The 23,369-nt window shown below is 36.7% G+C and overlaps 1 protein-coding gene across 9 annotated transcripts in view; it reads left to right on the top strand.

Moving 5' to 3' along the window:
* The window catches only part of BOLL (boule homolog, RNA binding protein), a 97,675-nt gene that overhangs the window by 2,193 nt on the left and 72,113 nt on the right, over positions 1-23,369 (top strand). For 8 of the 9 annotated variants that reach the window (XR_011569692.1, XR_011569703.1, XR_002182318.2 and 5 more), the window contains exons 2-6: positions 2,274-2,417; positions 5,135-5,226; positions 7,970-8,024; positions 9,687-9,762; positions 22,034-22,161. Coding sequence is in view for 6 of the 9 variants with exons in the window: in XM_070800118.1 (XP_070656219.1) it covers positions 2,274-2,417; positions 5,135-5,226; positions 7,970-8,024; positions 9,687-9,762; positions 22,034-22,161 (495 nt within the window). In the remaining 3 variants the exon portion in view is untranslated. The remainder of the gene's footprint in view (positions 1-2,273; positions 2,418-5,134; positions 5,227-7,969; positions 8,025-9,686; positions 9,763-22,033; positions 22,162-23,369) is intronic. The other variant, XM_070800098.1, reaches the window with a different exon arrangement.

Below are 23,369 nucleotides of genomic sequence, written 5' to 3'. Positions count from 1 at the left end.
GAGTTTGTGGTTTAAGAGATATTTTTATAAACTCCCTTACTAGGGAGCGTTTTTCCCTCTTAAGACTAGATGGACAATAGACCCCAAAAGTTCCAGCCTATGGCCTGGTAGTCACCACTGGCCTAGATATTTCTCTGTACATCTTGCAGAGATTAATTTTTAGGGATTACGGTTTATTGGCCAGTGAAGTGAAAGGAGAGCAGTGTGAAAAAGAACAACTCCGTTATCTAAGTGGGAAATTAATTTTCATGAGTTTGTTTTTCAGAGAATTTAAGTCGTGAACTTGAAGCTTTTTGAAGAACTCTTTTAGTGTCTCAGAAGTCTCTTTAGTGTTCTTACAAGGAAAATAGCAAGTTCTTATATTTGTTTCTCTTTAAAATTCTATTCCCAAGTCTTGTTTTTTTCCCAGTGTACCTTAAGAGTCTATCTACTGTTTTGCTGTTGTGCAAAGGCTTATATGTTAGTTGTTATTGTTTTTATAGTCGTTAAGTCATGTCCAACGGTTTGCAACCTCATGGACTATGAACCACCAAGCTCCCCTGTCCATGGTATTTTCCAGGCAAGAATACTGGCATGGGTTGCCATTTTCTTCTCCATTACTTGTTAATATGTATTTATTAAAATCTGAATTAGATCCACTGACTTAGAATTATACACTGACACTGAATATATGAATATGAGCTCAGTTCTTTAGCATAAAGTAAAAATTAATATTATTAAAAACTTTAGTATAAAAATTTATACCTATGAGTTATGGGTATAAAAATTTTTTTTTTCAAAATCAGACTACTTTTCAAATTGCCAAGTGCATTTAAAAATTTGACTTTAGAGTTGAAAAGCAGTGAACTTAAATGTCAGAATGTATTTACTTGTCAATGCCCTTTAGCCAAAGACCACCACAAATATACCTATAGTTTAATAAAGTTGGCTCTTCTGAATTACAGCAAGGAAGAACATGGGGCCTTCTGAACTAGAGGATGTTAGAACTTATTATAGGATTTAGGCTTGTATTAGCACTTTTTAGAGTGGGTTTAAAGAAGGTTTTACTCTGAAATGCATGTTGTCAGAAAGTGGGAATAATTCTATGATTGTGCTAAGTCGCTTTAGTCATGTCCGACTCTTTGCAACCCTATGGACTGTAGCCTGCCAGGCTTCTCTGTCCATGGGTTTCTCCTGGCAAGAATACTGGAGTGGTTTGCCATTTCCTTCTCCAGGGGATCTTACCCACCCAGGGATCGAACCAGCGTCTCTTAAGTCTCCTGCATTGGCAGGCAGGTTCTTTACCACCAGTGCTACATTAATTCTTAACTAGAAGACAAGAAAGAGATTGAAGCTAAAGTTTTGTGATTGATAAAGAAGGAGTAGTCAGTCTTGTCAGGCAGGATAAAAGGATGTTTGGTCATTCTTATGGTTTGGGCAGTGCTTTTGTTTCTGTCAGTGTGTAGGTATGATATGGAGTGGTCTTGTTTTTATCTTCACCCATCACAGTAACACTACCCTGATAGCTCAGTTGGTAAAGAATCCGCCTGCAATGCAGGAGACCCTGGTTCCGTTCCTGGGTTGGAAAGATCCCCTGGAGAAGGGATAGGCTACTCACTCCAGTATTCTTGGGCTTCCCTTGTGGCTCAGCTGGTAAAGAATCCGCCTGCAATGTGGGAGACCTGGGTTCGATCCCTGGATTGGAAAGATCCCCTGGAAAAGGGAAAGGCTACTCACTCCAGTATTCTGGCCTGGAGAATTCCATGGACTGTATAGTCCATAGGGTCACAGAGAGTCAGACACAACTGAGCGATTTTCACTTTCTTTCATCACAATAATAGTAGCCTTGCTCAATGTTGGTGTTAACAAGAGAACACCACAGCCTACCTGTGAGATCCCGGACACCTCTTACAACACCAGGGCCTAGTTGTTGTACCAGGCCAGCTCCTAACTGTCCTAACTGTCCTACTTTTCTCTTTCCTAAACTTCTTTTTGAGTTTAATATTCCTTCTTAATACTTAAAATATTTAAATTGTACATTTAATAGTAATTAATATATGTATGTTTAAATGATACATTTAAGATTTAAGATCTCTGTAGAGGAGTAGATTCTGTATTTATTGTATTTTTCTTGCCTTCAAAAGTTATTAGCTCTATAATCTTCATAATAGCATAAAATTAAAGTCTAAAATACTACATTTTGTCAGTATACTTACCTTTTTGAAGGATAAATGCTTTTATCTTGCATTAAAACTTATACCCAGTACTGAGTTTAAAAGAATTTTATTTTACAGCAAACATCAAATCAGACGCAAACAGATTCATTATCTCCATCCCCTAATCCTGTGTCACCTGTGCCTTTGAATAACCCAACGAGTGCCCCAAGATATGGAACAGTGATCCCTAATCGCATCTTTGTAGGAGGAATTGACTTTAAGGTACCTAATAATGCATGCAATATAGTGAATTTTTTTTGTTAGAAGTATTTTATTATATTTCTCAGAAATGGTTTATTTGTGCAACTATAAAAATAATAATGTATTTAATATTTTCGTAATGATTAGTAGGGTTCAAATTGTCTTATTATAGTAGAGTATGTATAATTGTCTAATTTCACATACAAGGAAATTGAGGCTCATTGACGTATCTATAGTCACCTAACTACTTAGAGACAAAGTGAAAACTAGAATCCTAGTTTTCTGACTGATAGCTCCACATTATTTCACCATATCACACTAATTATACTTTTTTTTACATAATAATCCAATAGCCCAAACAATGAGTGATTAAAATTTTCAAAAGATGACTCAATTAAGGAAAAAGAAAATAAACACAACAGTTTTATGAAGTCCTGTTTCTTTATCCCAACTTTATTTTCAGTTCCTGAGTAACTTCTTAGACTTTTATTTTGCAAATTGCTTCTGTAACCGAATTTACAATTTGATTACCAAAAAAGGCATGTGTCCTAGTCAGAATAAAGCATCTTAACAGTAATATGTTTAAATAATCAGCCATTTCACTCTTTCAGAGAGGCATAGTTTTGTGAGATGTTTTGCAGCACCCCCATGTGGGAGGCAGTTGTAAACACCTACGGGAAAGGCAGGCATCGATAATTTAAGTGGAACATTCTTTATTCCAAGGGAATATATAGAAGGATTTCCAGGCTTCCTTATTACATATTGGAAATTTCAGGGAGAGTTGTCTTAAAAAAAAATGCTTGTGCAATTAGGGTATAGTAGTTATCACTCACTGTTTTCCAACAATCAGGGTCTCACAATTTGGATGGAATTGCTTCTTTGCTGCTCAAGATGAATGTCACAGTGTGTTTATCAGAATTATGAGTCTTAAGCAAGTGTGTGATTGGTTCACTAATAATAAATTAAGGGAAATAATTTCTTATGAAATGCTTACTTTTAAAAAGATTTCCTGTTTCCATGGAAAGTATTAATAACTGACCATAAATATTCAAGTTAAATATTCTTATTCAGAATTTATATTATATTAGCTTAGCATATTTTTAAATAAACCATCAATATAATAGTTTGTATGGCTAGGTTAAGTGTAGGGGTTTTTTTTTTTATCTTTTTTGACGTATAGTTGCTTAACAATGTTGTTTTAGTTTCCACTGTACAGCACAGTGATCCAGCTATAGATATACATATATCCCCTGTTTTTTAGATTTCTTTCCCATTTAGGTCACCACAGCATTGAGTAGAGTTCCCTGTGCTATACAGTGGGTTCTCATTAGTTTAGTGTCGGTTTTTATTGAAGCCTGTCAGCTACAATATAAACTTTGGGGGCCATTACAATACAATCTTAGCTTTAAGTTAATTGGTAAGGTTCTCCCTCTTAGAGTTACACCTTACCCAAAACCATAGATAATTTCCATCAAGGAAGTAGTTTAACACAGTAGCAAGCAGTCTCAAACTTCATAAAATTCTTCTTTTTAGACCCCTAGAGGCCATCCCTTTTAATATTTGATAATCTTGACTTTCTGTCTCGTTTTTAACAGAGATAGAGATGTAAAATTGAGCTAGTGATTCTTCTATCAGAGAATGGTTTAATTAATTTGTTTTCAAGTCTCTAATAGAAATCTTTGATGTTGATTCCATTTTGTGTTTATTGAAATGAGACTGTTGTACCTAGATTAACTCAGTATTTGCCATCATCCAATTTAGCAAGCTTTAGGTTACCAACTAAAAATTTATTTTTTTTCTAAAGCAGTGAGGTACCTGTGGAACTCAAGAGGTATTGCTCTACCATTAGGCGTGTCTTTTCCTAGATATATATGTAAAGAAAAATTTTTTCTATGAATATTTAAAGTTTTTCTTGTGGGCAAACACAGTTGAACCAGAAAATGAAATTGCAATGAATTTAGAGTGAATGCTGTAGGGAAAGGTGATGTGGGTCTGTTATGAGATTATTTTAATTGCCAGATATGCCAGACCATCTTTGTAGACATCTTATACATGATAGTCTAGTTATGACTCAATATTTTTTGTTTATCATCATAATGTCCGTATGTATTTTGACTACAGATAAAATGTCTAAAAACTTAAAGTTTTGTAGCCTCTCTGTTGTTACCACAAATTGAGTTCAGGTACTTTTGTAAATATATTTCCTTTCTAAGACCTTAACTTTCCTGATGACTATGCTCATTAACATAGAGTGATTGTATGACATAAAACAGCAAAATTCTTTAAAGCAATTATCCTTAAAAATAAATTTTAAAATAAAAATAGAGTGACTGGTGGAAGCCAGCATAACCTAGTTCCATTGCCATGACTGTAGGCCTCTCTGAATCACAAGAACCAATAATAATATGCCCTTAGTATAGTTATAGGCATGCCTAGTACAGTTTTATCAAAAAATAGCTAACTAGAGAACAAGCTTTATTTGTAGTTTTAGAAAACTCAGCTTAAAACATTTTATTGCTATGTAATAATTTAACAACATAGTATTAACTCTGCATAAAGCAAAGTATTAATATTAATTTTAATAACCTAGTGATTTCATGCAGTTTTTATGATGACAGGCATCCTTATATCCATACTATTAATTTGTGTTGCCTTTTCTGTCTCCAAAACAAGCAGAAGTTATTTCATCTTTTATCAATTAAAATGGGGTTTTTTGTGTTTTATTTTTATACCATTAGACAAATGAAAATGATTTAAGAAAATTTTTTTCCCAGTATGGATCTGTAAAAGAAGTGAAGATTGTAAATGACAGAGCTGGAGTTTCCAAAGGGTTAGTATCACTATAGGTAGTACACAGAATTAACAATTGTGTTTTTATTGGATTGCTACATTTTGTATTCTGCCTTACTTTGGTTCCTTTTTTTTTTTTTAAGAAGGAAGTTGTAGTGAAGTTTGGCTGTTTTGTTGTTTTTTGGTGGGGAGGTGGGGCGTTGGTTGTGTTTTGGGTTTTTTTGGCTGCACTGGTTCTTCATTTTTGTGCCTGGGCTTTCTCTAGTTGCAGCAAGCAGGGGCTCTAGGGTGCACAGGCTTCAGTAGTTGTGGTGCATAGGCTTAATTGCTTGACCACATGTGGAATCTTCCCAGACCAGGGATGGAACCCATGTCCCCTGAATTGGCAGGAGGATTCTTTACCATTGGACCACCAGGGAAGTCCTGATTCCATTTTTAAAAAGAGAGTTTCATGGCTGCTTTCTCCTTCCTTTTGATCTCCATGTGTTGGGGAGTGGGGCGTGGGTATTTTAGAGGAAAGAGGATGCTTTAATATTCCTTAATTTGTTGTAAAGTTATTCTTGCAAAGGCTGAGGGACCATTGATTGTTAGGTAGTAAGCACTTAATGTTGAGTAGCTGATGTCCTGTAGCCAAGGAACCAGAAACTAAAGGAATCTGATACTTTTGGAATTGTATACCTGCTTTAGACTAGAGAGAACTTAATTTGGAAAAGGCTGACACAAAAGAATGTCTGTAGCTTGTGCCTCAGAGACCTAACCAGGGGACTAATCTAAGAAATATAATCTTAGCGAGAATGATTTTTAATTGCCAAATCAAGGAGAATGAAAATTAAAGAATAAAGCACTAGGATTTGGCTAGTAATGTCTGGTGACATTAGAGCTGTTTTAGTGAATTGGTATTTACAAAAGCCAAATATCAGAGAAGAAAAAGGTAGTTTACATAGTGTACTCACTTGAGAAGTTTGATTGCAAAGTTAAAGAAATCAATGAATGATTATTTTCTTGAAAAAGAGGCAATATATACATATTCATAGGCATAAAAGAAAGGACCAATAAGATGGGTAAAATATTAGTGGGAAACTACATGTAAATATGATAGGTGGACACTTCTAAAAAGATGAGATCCTGCAGAGATGATTAACAGATATAAACATATAATATAAACAAATCCTGCATATAAACAGACTTCTGAGCCCGACAAAAAATAATATGATGAAGTGAAATTGTACCACTTATATTTGGCTTAATGGAATTTGTAATATCCATTTTTAAATCATTGAAAATAACACATAGCAGTGTAGACTGTATTTTATGCCTTTTCCACTGGGTGGTATATGTGTTCTACTAAAAAGTGTAAAAATACTTCTTTAGCCCTTGTTTAATACTTGAGCAAATAAAGAAATTCCTTTGTTGAAAAAGGAAATTCATATACAATACAGTAATTATGAATTGAATAAAATAGTAAATGTTTATTAATTACATGATACATAATTACTTATTAGTAATTATGAATTGGCACTTCCCTGGTGGTTTAGACAGTAAAGAATCTGCTTGCAATTCAGAAGACCTGGGTTCGATCCCTAAGTTGAAACAATCCCTTGGAGAAGGGAACAGCTACCCACTCCAATAATCTTAACTGGAGAATTCCATGGACAAAAGAGCTGGCAGGCTACAGTCCATGGGGTCACAAAGAGTCGGACACGACTGAGGAACTTAACGTACATACACAATTTGAGGAAAATAAAGTTGAGCATTACTCAAGAGAGTTTCCTAAAATTATCCAAATAGAGATTAAATTTGGGGGGGGGGATGTACTTTTTATTTCTTTCATCCCTTTTTATCTACCTATTTTGTCTTTTTGGACAAGGCATATATTGTGTAATTCAGCTGTTAAAGAATCCATGTGCAATGCAGGAGACCCTGGTTTGATTCCTGGGTGGGGATGATACCCTGGAGAAGGGATAGATCACCCACTTCAGTATTCTTGGGCTTCCCTGGTGACTCAGTTGGTGAAGAATCCACCTGCATTGCGGGAGACCTGGGTTCGATTCCTGGATTGGGAAGATCCCCTGGAGAAGGCAATGGCTACCCACTCCAATATTCTGGCCCAGAGAATTCCATGGACTGTAAAGTCTGTGGGTGCCTCAAAGAGTCGGAAACAGCTGAGCAACTTTCACTTCACTTATACTGTGTATTTGTATCTTGATCATATGATTTATACTCTGAAGATAACAATTATATATGAAAAGCAGATATAAAACCTGGGTTGTATAATATTTTTAACTTATTTTATTTGGGAAATATACTAATAGTTACATTCTCAGTTTATATATGCTAACAATAGTAAATAATATGTGTACTCATTTACCAAGATAAAATATTTTATCATGTTCAATTTTTAATTTTTTAAAGATTCTTTTTATACTTTGATTTCTATTGAAAGCAAACTTATGTCATTTTAAAAGGAGGTTACTGCTCTGGGCTGAAATTTATTGCACCCTAATTTGTAAACCAGAACACAAATCTCTCATGTTTTCCTGCCTTGCATACAGCTCTGGTCTGATACTGTTTTAAGATCCCTGGGTTGTTATTTTTTTTTTAGGCCTCTCCCTTTAAGAGGATAACCATGTTAAGCTGTGAACAATTCTCCTCTAAGTTTTGCATACTGGTACACCATAGAAAAATGTTCATTCCTACTGTGGCCCATTCTAAAAATATATATATTTAATCTTAGTATAATATCAATGTAATGTTCTACTATAATAATTAATGGATTTATTTAGGTATGGCTTCGTCACTTTTGAAACACAAGAAGATGCACAAAAAATTTTACAAGAGGTAAGATATTTTGGTGTATTTAACTTCATTTTTGGAACTCTTTACTTTGGTGTATTTAACTTCATTTTTGAAACTTCTTTCTTTGAAACTAATCCTTTAAGGCAGTGGTCCCCAACCTTTTTGGCACCAGAGACTAGTTTGGTGGCAACAGTTGTTCCACAGACCTGGGGCATATAGTTTGAGGATAATTCAAGTATGTTACATTTATTGTGCACTTTATTATTATTACATCAGCTCCACCCCAGATCATCAGGCATTGGATCCCAGAAGTTGGGGAACCCTGCTTTAAGGTATTAATTTAATAGTGGGGTTCTAGTACAATAACTGATTGCTAAAAAAGTTTATTTTCTTTGTATCTTGAGATTAACATTGGTCTCCAAAAAATAATTAAAAATTAAAGATAAATTTATCTACAGAAAAACAAATGCCAAATAATTGCATAAGTTTGGCTGTGAAATTATAACTTTCCACTTTATTTTCTTAAACTGAGAATTTAGGGATGTGTCTTTTCTGATGTGTTAATAGCACTTTGAATTCCTAAAAAATGCTATGAATGTAGATTCCTAAAATGAGATTGCTGCTGCTGCTGCTAAGTCGCTTCAGTCGTGTCCGACTGTGTGCAACCCCATAGACTGCAGCCCACCAGGCTCCCCTGTCCCTGGGATTCTCCAGGCAAGAACACTGGAGTGGGTTGCCATTTCCTTCTCCAATGCATAAGAGTGAAAAGTGAAAGTGAAGTCGCTCAGTCGTGTCCGACTCTCAGCGACCCCATGGACTGTAGCCCACCAGGCTCCTCCGTCCATGGGATTTTCCAGGCAAGAGTACTGGAGTGGGGTGCCTTATCTGAGATTATTTCCCTCCTATGAAAAACTTATAAACAAAGAACATTCATAGAAAAAAAATCTAAACCCAGCAGTTCAGTATATAATAACTCTTAAGTTTGGCAAGTGTAGCATTTAATTTTTTAGGAAAAAATTTTATTTTAATTACATTTTATTAAGTCATATGCAGTCAGTTCTCATTATTTATAGTGGTTGTATTCTATAAAATCATCATAAACACTGAATTAGCAAATATTGAAGTGTGCTGCACCTAGAAAATACAGGGTTAGTTTCTCACGAACTTCTGTTTACAATATTTTCATCAGCCAATCAATATATAACTTTGTTTTATGTGTGCTTCTGTTTAAAGATTACATGTAACATTTTTGATTCATTAACATTGAACTCATGATCAACAGCACTAAACCCATGTGTGAATTAACCCAGCTAACACGTACTTTCTCTGCTAAAACACATGACAGTCTTTTTGCACTTGGGAACACTAGCCAGCACTTCAACACTACACTTGAGAGCCATCTTAAGTAGCAAAAATACTAACATAAGGCACAAAAATGTGAAAAACATGACAGTAAATAGAACATGAAAAGGACATTTGTTTACAGTATAAAAGCTGAAAAAAGAAAACAAAATGTCTCCCTGTTTAACCTCAGCTGGGACCACATGTGTAACAACTCAAATTGCCAAATGAGGAATTAGGGTCAGTACATTGGAACCAGGATTCACACCCAAATCTATTTTAATCCAAAGGCTTTGCACTTTCTACTATGCCTTGCTGTTTTCAAGGTGTGATAATAAAGTAATGTACTTTTTCTTATTTTAGGCTGAAAAACTTAATTACAAGGATAAGAAACTGAACATTGGCCCGGCAATAAGAAAGCAACAAGTAGGGATCCCTCGTATGTATTGAGAACTAATATATTTTTCAATATTTTTGCATGGTTCTTTTTCAAAATGTAAGACTATTAATAGAACTTCATTAAAGTATCAGGTTTCTTTGATTTAATAAAGTTATTTTAGCGAAGGTGGTAGGCAAATGAATATTTCTTTCCGCAAATTAAATACATTAACTTGTGGGATGGAGGAGGCTAGGGAAAATGTATATAAATAATAATGTTTAACTATATTCCAAATAGTTACATCTTTAAAGGAAAAATTGTATAGTTAAAATATAGTTTAAAATTATGAAAGAAATTAGAAGTAATTACTATTTTAAAGTTTTTCTAATACAGTAATTTAAAATTAGAATAAAATTACTAAAAGTAAAAATGTAAAATATCAGAAACTCTGGTTGTATGGTATATACTGTAACCCAACCATATGTATCATAATTATCAGAAGAAACAACCCCTAAAGCTTTAGGAATTGGCTAAGTGCCTTCCTCAAATTTCCAGAATACTTTGAACTTTTATTCTTTTTTCTCACTCTTCCCGTTTATTAAATTAGGCATCTTTATGGTTACCTTTTAACCTATAGTATTAAAATCTCTAACAGAATCTTTGGCTAGAAGGAGAAACTTTGCATAAAATTTGTAACTAGTGTCCATGTGTCCGTTTGGATGTTCAAAACATTATGTAGTTATTATACATCTGTTAACAAATTAATAGATTGTGCTCATTTGGACTGTTCTGCTTTTGACTTAGAAGTTAACAGAGATCAAATTTAATTTTGACCTAGTATTTGTTAATTTATAAGATAACTGACGTGTCCTTAGTAAATTGATACTCCAAAATGAAATGCACTAAATATGTCAGAATGCTGAATATTTTCAGACTACTGCTGTTAGTTGTAAGAGTTAAGCTATAGCATATAATAACAATTCTTAATCCATTATCACCATCAGTAAAAACAACTGGGAGTGTTCATAAAAACCTGTTTTATGCAGCCCACAGGTTGCTAAAAACAGAACATAAATCAGTACTATCCTGAATGCTTTCAAACAAATAGTTACTTAAGAACTGTTTAGCATAAAGGTCAACATGATGGGTTTTAATTATTTCATTTAATCTTTACAGCAACCTGTGAGGTATTGTTCTATTTTGTAAATAGAAAATACAGCTTATAAAGGCAAAGTCATTGTTTTAGAAACTAGGCGTGTACACGGATTATTACCTTTTTTTTTCAAATCTGTCACCTATTTTCCATCTCTGTTACCAACATTCTAGTCCCAGCTACCCACTCTGCTTGCCTTAATTACTTGAAAAGCCTCCTAACTGATCTTTCTTTTTTTTTTTTTTTCTTTTTTTTTTTTTCCTCTAATTTTATTTTATTTTTAAACTTTACATAATTGTATTAGTTTTGCCAAATATCAAAATGAATCCGCCACAGGTATACATGTGTTCCCCATCCCGAACCCTCCTCCCTCCTCCCTCCCCATACCATCCCTCTGGGCCGTCCCAGTGCACCAGCCCCAAGCATCCAGCATCATGCATCGAACCTGGACTGGCAACTCGTTTCCTACATGATATTTTACATGTTTCATTGCCATTCTCCCAAATCTTCCCACCCTCTCCCTCTCCCACAGAGTCCATAAGACTGTTCTATACATCAGTGTCTCTTTTGCTGTCTCGTACACCGGGTTATTGTTACCATCTTTCTAAATTCCATATATATGCGTTAGTATACTGTATTTATGTTTTTCCTTCTGGCTTACTTCACTCTGTATAATAGGCTCCAGTTTCATCCACCTCATTAGAACTGATTCAAATGTATTCTTTTTAATGGCTGAGTAATACTCCATTGTGTATATGTACCACAGCTTTCTTATCCATTCATCTGCTGATGGACATCTAGGTTGCTTCCATGTCTTGGCTATTATAAACAGTGCTGCGATGAACATTGGGGTACACGTGTCTCTTTCCCTTCTGGTTTTCTCAGTGTGTATGCCCAGCAGTGGGATTGCTGGATCATAAGGCAGTTCTATTTCCAGTTTTTTAAGGAATCTCCACACTGTTCTCCATAGTGGCTGTACTAGTTTGCATTCCCACCAACAGTGTAAGAGGGTTCCCTTTTCTCCACACCCTCTCCAGCATTTATTATTTGTAGACTTTTGGATCGCAGCCATTCTGACTGGTGTGAAATGGTACCTCATAGTGGTTTTGATTTGCATTTCTCTGATAATGAGTGATGTTGAGCATCTTTTCATGTGTTTGTTAGCCATCTGTATGTCTTTTTTGGAGAAATGTCTATTTAGTTCTTTGGCCCATTTTTTGATTGGGTCGTTTATTTTTCTGGAGTTGAGCTGTAGGAGTTGCTTGTATATTTTTGAGATTAGTTGTTTGTCGGTTGCTTCATTTGCTATTATTTTCTCCCATTCTGAAGGCTGTCTTTTCACCTTGCTAATAGTTTCCTTTGATGTGCAGAAGCTTTTAAGGTTAATTAGGTCCCATTTGTTTATTTTTGCTTTTATTTCCAATATTCTGGGAGGTGGGTCATAGAGGATCCTGCTGTGATATATGTCGGAGAGTGTTTTGCCTATGTTCTCCTCTAGGAGTTTTATAGTTTCTGGTCTTACGTTTAGATCTTTAATCCATTTTGAGTTTATTTTTGTGTATGGTGTTAGAAAGTGGTCCAGTTTCATTCTTTTACAAGTGGTTGACCAGATTTCCCAGCACCACTTGTTAAAGAGATTGTCTTTAATCCATTGTATATTCTTGCCTCCTTTGTCGAAGATAAGGTGTCCATATGTGCGTGGATTTATCTCTGGGCTTTCTATTTTATTCCATTGATCCATATTTCTGTCTTTGTGCCAGTACCATACTGTCTTGATAACTGTGGCTTTGTAGTAGAGCCTGAAGTCAGGTAGGTTGATTCCTCCAGTTCCATTCTTCTCTCTCAAGATCGCTTTGGCTATTCGAGGTTTTTTTTATTTCCATATAAATTGTGAAATTATTTGTTCTAGCTCTGTGAAGAATACTGTTGGTAGCTTGATAGGGATTGCGTTGAATCTATAAATTGCTTTGGGTAGTATACTCATTTTCACTATATTGATTCTTCCAATCCATGAACATGGTATATTTCTCCATCTATTAGTGTCCTCTTTGATTTCTTTCACCAGTGTTTTATAGTTTTCTATATATAGGTCTTTAGTTTCTTTAGGTAGATATATTCCTAAGTATTTTATTCTTTCCGTTGCAATGGTGAATGGAATTGTTTCCTTAATTTCTCTTTCTGTTTTCTCATTATTAGTGTATAGGAATGCAAGGGATTTCTGTGTGTTGATTTTATATCCTGCAACTTTACTGTAGTCATTGATTATTTCTAGTAATTTTCTGGTGGACTCTTTAGGGTTTTCTATGTAGAGGATCATGTCATCTGCAAATAGTGAGAGTTTTACTTCTTCTTTTCCAATTTGGATTCCTTTTATTTCTTTTTCTGCTCTGATTGCTGTGGCCAAAACTTCCAATACTATGTTGAATAGTAATGGTGGAAGTGGGCACCCTTGTCTTGTTCCTGACTTTAGAGGAAATGCTTTCAATTTTTCACCATTGAGGATAATGTTCGCTGTGGGTTTGTCATATATAGCTTTTATTATGTTGAGGTATGTTCCTTCTATTCCTGCTTTCTGGAGAGTTTTTATCATAAATGGATGTTGAATTTTGTCAAAGGCTTTCTCTGCATCTATTGAGATAATCATATGGTTTTTATTTTTCAATTTGTTAATGTGGTGTATTACATTGATTGATTTGCGGATATTGAAGAATCCTTGCATCCCTGGGATAAAGCCCACTTGATCATGGTGTATGATCTTTTTAATGTGTTGTTGGATTCTGATTGCTAGAATTTTGTTAAGGATTTTTGCATCTATGTTCATCAGTGATATTGGCCTGTAGTTTTCTTTTTTTGTGGGATCTTTGTCAGGTTTTGGTATTAGGGTGATGGTGGCCTCATAGAATGAGTTTGGAAGTTTTCCTTCCTCTGCAATTTTCTGGAAGAGTTTGAGCAGGATAGGTGTTAGCTCTTCTCTAAATTTTTGGTAGAATTCAGCTGTGAAGCCGTCTGGACCGGGGCTTTTGTTTGCTGGAAGATTTTTGATTACAGTTTCAATTTCCATGGTTGTGATGGGTCTGTTAAGATTTTCTATTTCTTCCTGGTCCAGTTTTGGAAAGTTGTACTTTTCTAAGAATTTGTCCATTTCTTCCACGTTGTCCATTTAATTGGCATATAATTGTTGATAGTAGTCTCTTATGATCCTTTGTATTTCTGTGTTGTCTGTTGTGATCTCTCCATTTTCGTTTCTAATTTTGTTGATTTGATTTTTCTCCCTTTGTTTCTTGATGAGTCTGGCTAATGGTTTGTCAATTTTATTTATCCTTTCAAAGAACCAGCTTTTGGTTTTGTTGATTTTTGCTATGGTCTCTTTTGTTTCTTTTGCGTTTATTTCTGCTCTAATTTTTAAGATTTCTTTCCTTCTACTAACCCTGGGGTTCTTCATTTCTTCCTTTTCTAGTTGCTTTAGGTGTAGAGTTAGGTTATTTATTTGACTTTTTTCTTGTTTCTTGAGGTGTGCCTGTATTGCTATGAACTTTCCCCTTAGGACTGCTTTTACCGTGTCCCACAGGTTTTGGGTTGTTGTGTTTTCATTTTCATTCGTTTCTATGCAAATTTTGATTTCTTTTTTGATTTCTTCTGTGATTTGTTGGTTATTCAGCAGCGTGTTGTTCAGCCTCCATATGTTGGAATTTTTAATAGTTTTTCTCCTGTAATTGAGATCTAATCTTACTGCATTGTGGTCAGAAAAAATGCTTGGAATGATTTCTATTTTTTTGAATTTACCAAGGCTAGCTTTATGGCCCAGGATGTGATCTATCCTGGAGAAGGTTCCATGTGCGCTTGAGAAAAAGGTGAAATTCATTGTTTTGGGATGAAATGACCTATAGATATCAATTAGGTCTAACTGGTCTATTGTATCGTTTAAAGTTTGTGTTTCCTTGTTAATTTTCTGTTTAGTTGATCTATCCATAGGTGTAAGTGGGGTATTAAAGTCTCCCACTATTATTGTGTTATTGTTAATTTCTCCTTTCATACTTGTTAGCATTTGTCTTACTTACTGTGGTGCTCCCGTGTTGGGTGCATATATATTTATAATTGTTATCTCTTCTTCTTGGATTGATCCTTTGATCATTATGTAGTGACCTTCTTTGTCTCTTTTCACAGCCTTTGTTTTAAAGTCTATTTTATCTGATATGAGTATTGCTACTCCTGCTTTCTTTTGGTCCCTATTTGCATGGAAAATCTTTTTCCAGCCCTTCACTTTCAGTCTGTATGTGTCCCCTGTTTTGAGGTGGATCTCTTGTAGACAACATATGTAGGGGTCTTGTTTTTGTATCCATTCAGCCAGTCTTTGTCTTTTGGTTGGGGCATTCAACCCATTTACATTTAAGGTAATTACTGGTAAGTATGTTCCCGTTGCCATTTACTTTATTGTTTTGGGTTCGAGTTTATACACCGTTTTTGTGTTTCCTGTCTAGAGAATATCCTTTAGTATTTGTTGGAGAGCTGGTTTGGTGGTGCAGAATTCTCTCAGCTTTTGCTTGTCTGAAAAGCTTTTGATTTCTCCTTCATACTTGAATGAGATCCTTGCTGGGTACAATAATCTGGGCTGTAGGTTATTTTCTTTCATCATTTTAAGTATGTCTTGCCATTCCCTCCTGGCTTGAAGAGTTTCTATTGAAAGATCAGCTGTAATCCTTATGGGAATTCCCTTGTGTGTTATTTGTTGTTTTTCCCTTGCTGCTTTTAATATTTGTTCTTTGTGTTTGATCTTTGTTAATTTGATTAATATGTGTCTTGGGGTGTTTCTCCTTGGGTTTATCCTGTTTGGTACTCTCTGGGTTTCTTGGACTTGGGTGATTATTTCCTTCCCCATTTTAGGGAAGTTTTCCACTATTATCTCCTCAAGTATTTTCTCATGGTCTTTCTTTTTGTCTTCTTCTTCTGGAACCCCTATGATTCGAATGTTGTAGCGTTTAATATTGTCCTGGAGGTCTCTGAGATTGTCCTCATTTCTTTTAATTCGTTTTTCTTTTATCCTCTCTGATTCATTTATTTCTACCATTCTATCTTCTAATTCACTAATCCTGTCTTCTGCCTCTGTTATTCTACTATTTGTTGCCTCCAGAGTGTTTTTAATTTCACTTATTGCATTATTCGTTATATATTGACTCTTTTTTATTTCTTCTAGGTCCTTGTTAAACCTTTCTTGCATCTTCTCAATCCCTGTCTCCAGGCTATTTATCTGTGATTCCATTTTAGTTTCAAGATTTTGGATCAATTACACTATCATTATTCGGAATTCTTTATCAGGTAGATTCCCTATCTCTTCCTCTTTTGTTTGGTTTGGTGGGCATTTATCCTGTTCCTTTATCTGCTGAGTATTCCTCTGTCTCTTCATCTTGTTTAAATTGCTGAGTTTGGGGTGTCCTTTCTGTATTCTGGCAGTTTGTGGAGTTCTCTTTATTGTGGCGTTTCCTCACTGTGTGTGGGTTTGTACAGGTGGCTTGTCAAGGTTTCCTGGTTAGGGAAGCTTGTGTCGGTGTTCTGGTGGGTGGAGCTGTATTTCTTCTCTCTGGAGTGCAATGAAATGTCCAGTAATGAGTTACGAGATGTCTATAGTTTTGGGGTGACTTTGGGCAGCCTGTATCTTGAAGCTCAGGGCTGTGTTCCTTTGTTGCTGGAGAATTTGCTTGGTATGTCTTGCCCTGGAACTTATTGGCCCTTGTGTGGTGCTTGGATTCAGTGTCGGTATGGAGGCATTTGATGAGCTCCTGTCAATGAATGTTCCTTGGAGTCAGGAGTTCCCTGGAGTCAGGGTTTGGACTTAAGTCTCCTGCTTCCGATTATCGGTCTTATTTTTACAGTAGTTTCAAAACTTCTTCTATACAGCACCATTGATAAAACATCTACATTAAAGATGATAAGTTTCTCTACAGTGAGGGTCACTCAGAGAGGTTCACAGGGTTACATGGAGAAGAGAAGAGGGAGGAGGGAGTTAGAGGTGACCCAAATGAGATGAGGTAAATCAATAGTGGAGAGAGTGGGCTAGCCAGTAGTCACTTCCTTATGTGCACTCCACAACTGGACCACTCAGAGATGTTCACGGGGTTATACAGAGAAGAGAAGAAGGAGGAAGGTAACAGAGGTGGCCAGAAGGATAAAAGGGGGGAATGAAAAGGAGGGAGACAGATCCAGCCAGTAATCAGTTCCCTAAGTGTTCTCCACCGTCTGGAACACACAGAAATTCACAGAGTTGGGTAGAGTAGAGAGGGGTTAGGGAGGAGACACAGGCGACCTGGTGGAGAAAAAGGAGGGTCCAAAGGGAGAGAGAGCAGTCAAGCCAGTAATCTCACTCCCTAGTGAAAAATGGGTCCTGAAGATTGGGTCCTTATAGGTACAAAATTGGTAACAAATACATAAAAGCAAAAATTAAAAATCTAGAGTAGAGTTTGGAATTTCAAAAATACGATGTTAAAGAAAAGAAGAAGGAAAAGAAAGAGAGAAAGAACGAACAAACAAAAACAAACAAGGTCGCGAAAATTATAGAGAAAGTACAGGTACAAAATTGATAACTAATACCAGAAAGCAAAAATTAAAAATCTAGAGTAGAGTTTGGAATTTCAAAAATACGATGTTAAAGAAAAGAAGAAGGAAAAGAAAGAGAGAAAAAACGAACAAACAAAAACAAACAAGGTCGCGAAAATTATAAAGAAAGTACAAGTACAAAATTGATAACTAATACCAGAAAGCAAAAATTAAAAATCTAGAGTAGAGTTTGGAATTTCAAAAATACAATGTTAAAAAAAAAAAAAAAAAAAAGAAGAAGAAAAATAAAGAGAGAAAACAAACAAACAAACAATGTCACAAAAATTATAAAGAAAATACAGGTACAAAATTGATATCAAATACCAAAAAGCATAAATTAAAAATCTAGAGTAAAGTTTGGAATTTCAGATATACAATGTTATATAAAAGAAGAAGAGAAAGAAACAGAGAAGAAGAAGAAAAAAAAAAAAAAGTCACAGAAATTATATAAAAAAAAACTATAGGTACAAAATTGATAACATATACCAAAAAGCGAAAATTAAAAATCTAGAGTAGAGTTTAGAATTTCAAAAATACAATGTTAAAGAAAAGAAGAAAAAAACAAAAACAAACAAAAAATAACAAGGTCAAAAAATTATAAAATATATATATATGAAGTTTGCTGAAGAAGAAAAAAATAGGGTCTTTTTTTTTTTTTTTTTGCAAAGTAATAGAATATAAAGGTGAAAATTAAAGGAACAATAGAGGACTTAAAATTTATTTTTTTTTAATTAAAAAAAAAAGAGAATGATCGTAAAAATAATAAAAATATATCTAGGACTTTTTTTTTTTTTTTTTGTGGGTGTTGTGGGTTCAGTTCATTTTTGGCTAGTTCCTTGGTCAGATTTATATTTCTCAAGATCTATAGGCCCCTTCCTATGTAGTCTGTAGTAACCACAGGGTTTTGATCTATTGCCTGTAGCTTCCAAGGCGTTTCCCTCTGTTATATCTTCTTCTGTTTGCTAGTCTCTTCAGTATCTGGTTTCCGCCCTGACTCAAAGGGCACGGTGGAGGACACTTTTTTTTTTTTTTTTTTAGGCTTACTTGTTCAGTCGCGCTGTGGGGAGAGAGGGAGGGATGCTGCAAACAAATAACACTGGCGTGGGCTCGCAGTGCCTCAGCCACCCTGGGTCTGCCCCCGCTCACGGCGCGTGTAGCCTCCCTGTCCACACTGCTCGGACTCTAGGTTGTTCCGCCGGGAACAATCCGAGGCTGGCCCTGGGCTGCATGCACCTCCCAGGTCCAAGCCGCTCAGGTTCAGGCACTTGGGTAGTCCTCAGAGGCGCAGACTCAGTTGGGCCTGCGTTTTGTGCTCTTCCCAGGTCCGAGCGCCAATTTGCTCTTCCCAGGCGAGCGCCAATGCTGCGACTTATCGCCTCCCCGCCGCTCGGTTATCTGGATGTAAAACCGGCGCACCTTCTCAGGCAGATGTTGACCGTCCAGACCCCCAAGAAGTTTTAGTTAGCAAAGAAGCCTGCTTACAATTTTATAGATAATGTCTCTCTGGGGCTGCGATTGCCCCCTTCCGGCTCTGGCTGCCTGTGACCGGAGGGGGAAGGTCTGCAGCCGGCTATCTCTGTTCAGTCCTTTGTTCCGTGCGCGGGCCTGGCGGTCTTAGGTTAGGGCTGGCTTTTCGCGTGGTAGGTATCCCACAGTCTGGTTTGCTAGCCCAAATTATTTCGCTCAGATAGCGCTCAGGGTATTCAGGCCAGATTCTTACTCTCAGCGATGCAGCCCGCGCCGCGCCTCCCTGCCCAGCCCCGGTTTGCTAATGGCGGATGCAGGCGTCTGCGCTGCTTCTCTGCTGGGGGAGTTACCGTAGGGCTCGCAATCTGCGAGTTTTAAATTGTTTATTTATTTTTTCTCCCTGTTATGTTGCCCTCTGTGCTTCCAAAGCTCGGCACAGATTCGGCAGTGAGAAGGTTTCCTGATGTTTGGAAACTTCTCTCTTTTTAAGATTCCCTTCCCGGGACGGAACTCCGTCCCTCCCTCTTTTGTCTCTTTTTTTTTTTGTTTTTAATATTTTTTCCTACCTCCTTTCGAAGAGTTGGGTTGCTTTTCTGGGTGCCTGATGTCCTCTGCCGGCATTCAGAAGTTGTTTTGTGGAATTTACTCGACGTTTAAATGCTCTTTTGATGAATTTGTGGGGGAGAAAGTGTTCTCCCCGTCCTACTCCTCATCCATCTTGGCTCCTCCCTCCCTAACTGATCTTTCTGAATCCAGTTTTGCTATCAGTACTTTACCACCCATCACACATAAGGCAGCCAGAGTGATCTTTCAAACATGCCCATCTTATCATGTTATTCTCTGCTTATTTTGAGCTGTTCTTATCTTTTCCATGCTTTAATCATTTAGCCATCCTTCATTCCAGAACATAACCATATTTCTGATGCACTGTTTTCTTCACCTACAGTGACTTTGCCATCCCATTCATTCTTTAAAACTCAGCCCAAATATCAATTTCCTCACAATTACTAGACATACAATATATAATGTTCAGTGTTGTACCCTGTACTGCTGCTGCTGCCAAGTTGCTTCAGTTGTGTCCAACTCTGTGCGACCCCATAGACGGCAGCCCACCAGGCTCCCCCATCCCTGGGATTCTCCAGGCAAGAACACTGGAGTGGGTTGCCATTGCCTTCTCCATTGCATGAAAGTGAAAAGTGAAAGTGAAGTCGCTCAGTCGTGTCCGACTCTTTGCAACCCCACGGACTGTAGCCTACCAGGTTCCTCCGTCCATGGGATTTTCCAGCCAAGAGTACTGGAGTGGGGTGCCATTGCCTTCTCCAGTACCCTATACTACCCAATATAATAACCTGTACTACCTATACTGCCTTTTGTATTTATCAAAATTATAATTAGTTGTGTAATTAGCTAATGACTGTCTTCCTTACCAGACCCTAACCTCTGTGAAGACAGAGACCATAGCATGCTCAATTTTTTTCTTGTTTCTTTTTGGCTCTATCACTAAGGCCTAGTCCAATGCATTATAATAATAATCACTCAAAATTTCTTTATTTAACTGTGGTACTTAAATTAAGAATAAAAATTTCTTTATTTAATTGTGGTACCTAAAAGGTGATCTTTGGAGGGAATTCCACGGACCTTCCAAATTGCATGCAAAATTTTGTTTGAATATATATATATACATTTGTGAAAAGGGTCTTTGGCTTTCATCAGATTCTCAAGAGAATAAGAACCACTAAAATATGCTGTAATAATACTGGATGAAATGTCGTGAAAATATGAGCTGAGTAGTAGTACTACTTAGAGTAGAAGGCTAGTGCTGCTGTCAGTGTGGTTTGCAGCCACCAATAGTTAACTTGGGCTCTGTCAAAATATAGTTTCTCAGGCCCCATCCCAGGTCTCTTGAATCAAAAATCTCTTGAAATGGGGACCTGAAGTTTGTATTTTAACAAGCTGTCTAGCTTGTTATAATGAATTTAAAATTTTGAGACACACTAGGACGGAGAAGGCAATGGCACCCCACTCCAGTACTCTTGCCTGGAAAATCCCATGCACGGAGGGGCCTGGTAGGCTGCAGTCCATGGGGTCGCTAAGAGTCGGACACGACTGAGCAACTTCACTTTCACTTTTCACTTTCATGCATTGGAGAAGGAAATGGCAACCTACTCCAGTGTTCTTGCCTGGAGAATCCCAGGAATGGGGGAGCCTGGTGGGCTGCCGTCTATGGGATCGCACAGGGGTGGACACGACTAAAGCAACTTAGCAGCAGCAGCAGCAGTATAGTGGAAGGAGGATTGCCACCTCAGTAATTTATGTAACCTATTAGTCAAGGACTTAAATCTGACTTGGCACATAAAATTTTTAAAGTCTTCTCCTGACAAAAAGGACTTTTTTTATTTTGTGGGGAAGAGTATATGTAACTTGACCTGGGAAAAGAAATGAGGACCCAGAATTAGCAACATGAAGGTCTGTGGTCATGTTTGCAACAACAGCAATTGTAGCAAAGGTAGACTAGAGAGTAAAATACAGCCATAGCATAAGTGAGTACTTGCTGATAGTAGATCCTAAGAATTTTTAAGGTAGAACAAGTATTTTGTCCAGTTTCACTGCCTCCATCTTCTTTGGGCTTTTACAAATAGATGGTCTTACTGAGATCTTAGGGACTTTGCTACAGTGTCAGTAGTCTTTAGGTAACTCTAAATTATATGTAGTTTATATTTGTAAAAATAAGTACTTTGCTGATAATAATCTCAATTGTAAAGTTCTCTATTTCATTATACTACTTTAAAACCAGAATTAAGTTGGTGTTGAACAGGGAGGCCTGGCGTGCTGCGATTCATGGGGTCACAAAGAGTCGGACACGACTGAGCGACTGATCTGATCTGATCTGATTAAACTTGTTTCTTTTTATTTACCATAAGCTACAAAAGCTCTAAGGGTAGTAAGTTTGAAAATAAATGCTTCAAAGATACTTTAATATATGGGATGTTTAAAGAATTTTTAATACTCAGTTTTTACTATAGCTATATTTGTGTAAAGAGAAACATTTTTCAGTGTTCAGAAATTACATTTTTAAATGTTAAACTGAACGTTTCAATTATTACTATTTCCTTTTTGTTTTAGGTTCCAGTATAATGCCAGCAGCTGGAACAATGTATCTAACAACTTCAACTGGATATCCTTACACTTATCATAATGGTGTTGCTTATTTTCATACTCCAGAGGTTACTTCTGTCCCACCACCTTGGCCTGTAAGTAATTTCATTTTAAAAGGGTTTTCATCTGTTGCTATTAAATTTTTATTTCTGAAATATTTCAGCCACAGACAAATGTAATAAAGTGACAGCCATGTAACTACCGCTTATTTTTTTTTCATTAGTCTCTATTTAAGGATGGTTTTCCGTACTCTGTTCTTTAGCTGGCAAGATTTTGTTGTTGTTGAGTCGTTCAGTCATGTCTGACTCTTTGCAACCCCATGAACTGCAGCAGGTCCCTGTCTTTCACTGTCTCCCAGAGTTTGCTCAAACTCATGTCCATTGAATCTGTAGTGCCATTCAACCATATCATTTTCTGTTGCCCCATTCTCTTCCTGCCCTCAATTTTTCCAAGCGCCAGGGTCTTTTCCAGTAAGTTGGCTCTTCCCATCAGGTGGTCAGAGGATTGGAGTTTCAGCATCAGTCCTTCCAATGAATATTGAAGGTTGATTTCCTTTAGGATTGACTGGTTTGATCTCCTTCTTGTCCAAGGGACTCTCAAGAGTCTTCTCCAACACTGCAATTCAAAAGCATCAATTCTTCAGTGCTCAGCCTTCTTTATACTCCAGCTCGCACATCCTTACATTACTGGAAAAACCATAGCTTTGACAAACAGACCTTAGCTGGCAAAGTGATGTCTCTCTTTTAATATGCTGTCTAAGTTTGTCATAGCCTTGCTATCTAGATTTATCATAGCCTTCCTTCCAAGGAGCAAGTGCCTTTAAATTTCATGACTGCAATCACCATTCACAGTGATTTTTGGAGCCCAAGAAAGTAAAATGTGTCAGTGCTTCCACTTTTTCCCCCTTCTGTTAGCCTTGATGTGATGGAACTGGATGCCATGATCTTAGTTTTTTGAAGGTTGAGTTTTAAACCAACTTTTTCACTCCCTTCTTTCACCCTCATCAAGAGGTTCTTTAGTTCCTCTTTGCTTTCTACCATTAGAGTGGTATCATCTGCATATCTGAGGTTGTTGATATTTCTTCCAGCAGTCCTGATTCCAACTTGTGATTCATCCAGCAAGGCTTTCGCATGGTATACTCTGCATATAAGTTAAATAAGCAGGGTGACAATATACAGCCTTGACATACTCCTTTCCCAATTTTGAACCAGTCCATGTTTCCATGTCCGGTTCTAACTGTTGTTTCTTGACCCCCATACATGTTTCTTAGGAGACAGGTAAGGTGGTCTGATATTCTTATCTC

This window comes from Bos indicus, chromosome 2, assembly GCF_029378745.1.
Source record: "Bos indicus isolate NIAB-ARS_2022 breed Sahiwal x Tharparkar chromosome 2, NIAB-ARS_B.indTharparkar_mat_pri_1.0, whole genome shotgun sequence".
Classification (NCBI taxonomy): domain Eukaryota; kingdom Metazoa; phylum Chordata; class Mammalia; order Artiodactyla; family Bovidae; genus Bos; species Bos indicus.
Note: the sequence above shows the minus strand (reverse complement) of the source record. Positions and strands in the feature narration are given on the sequence as shown.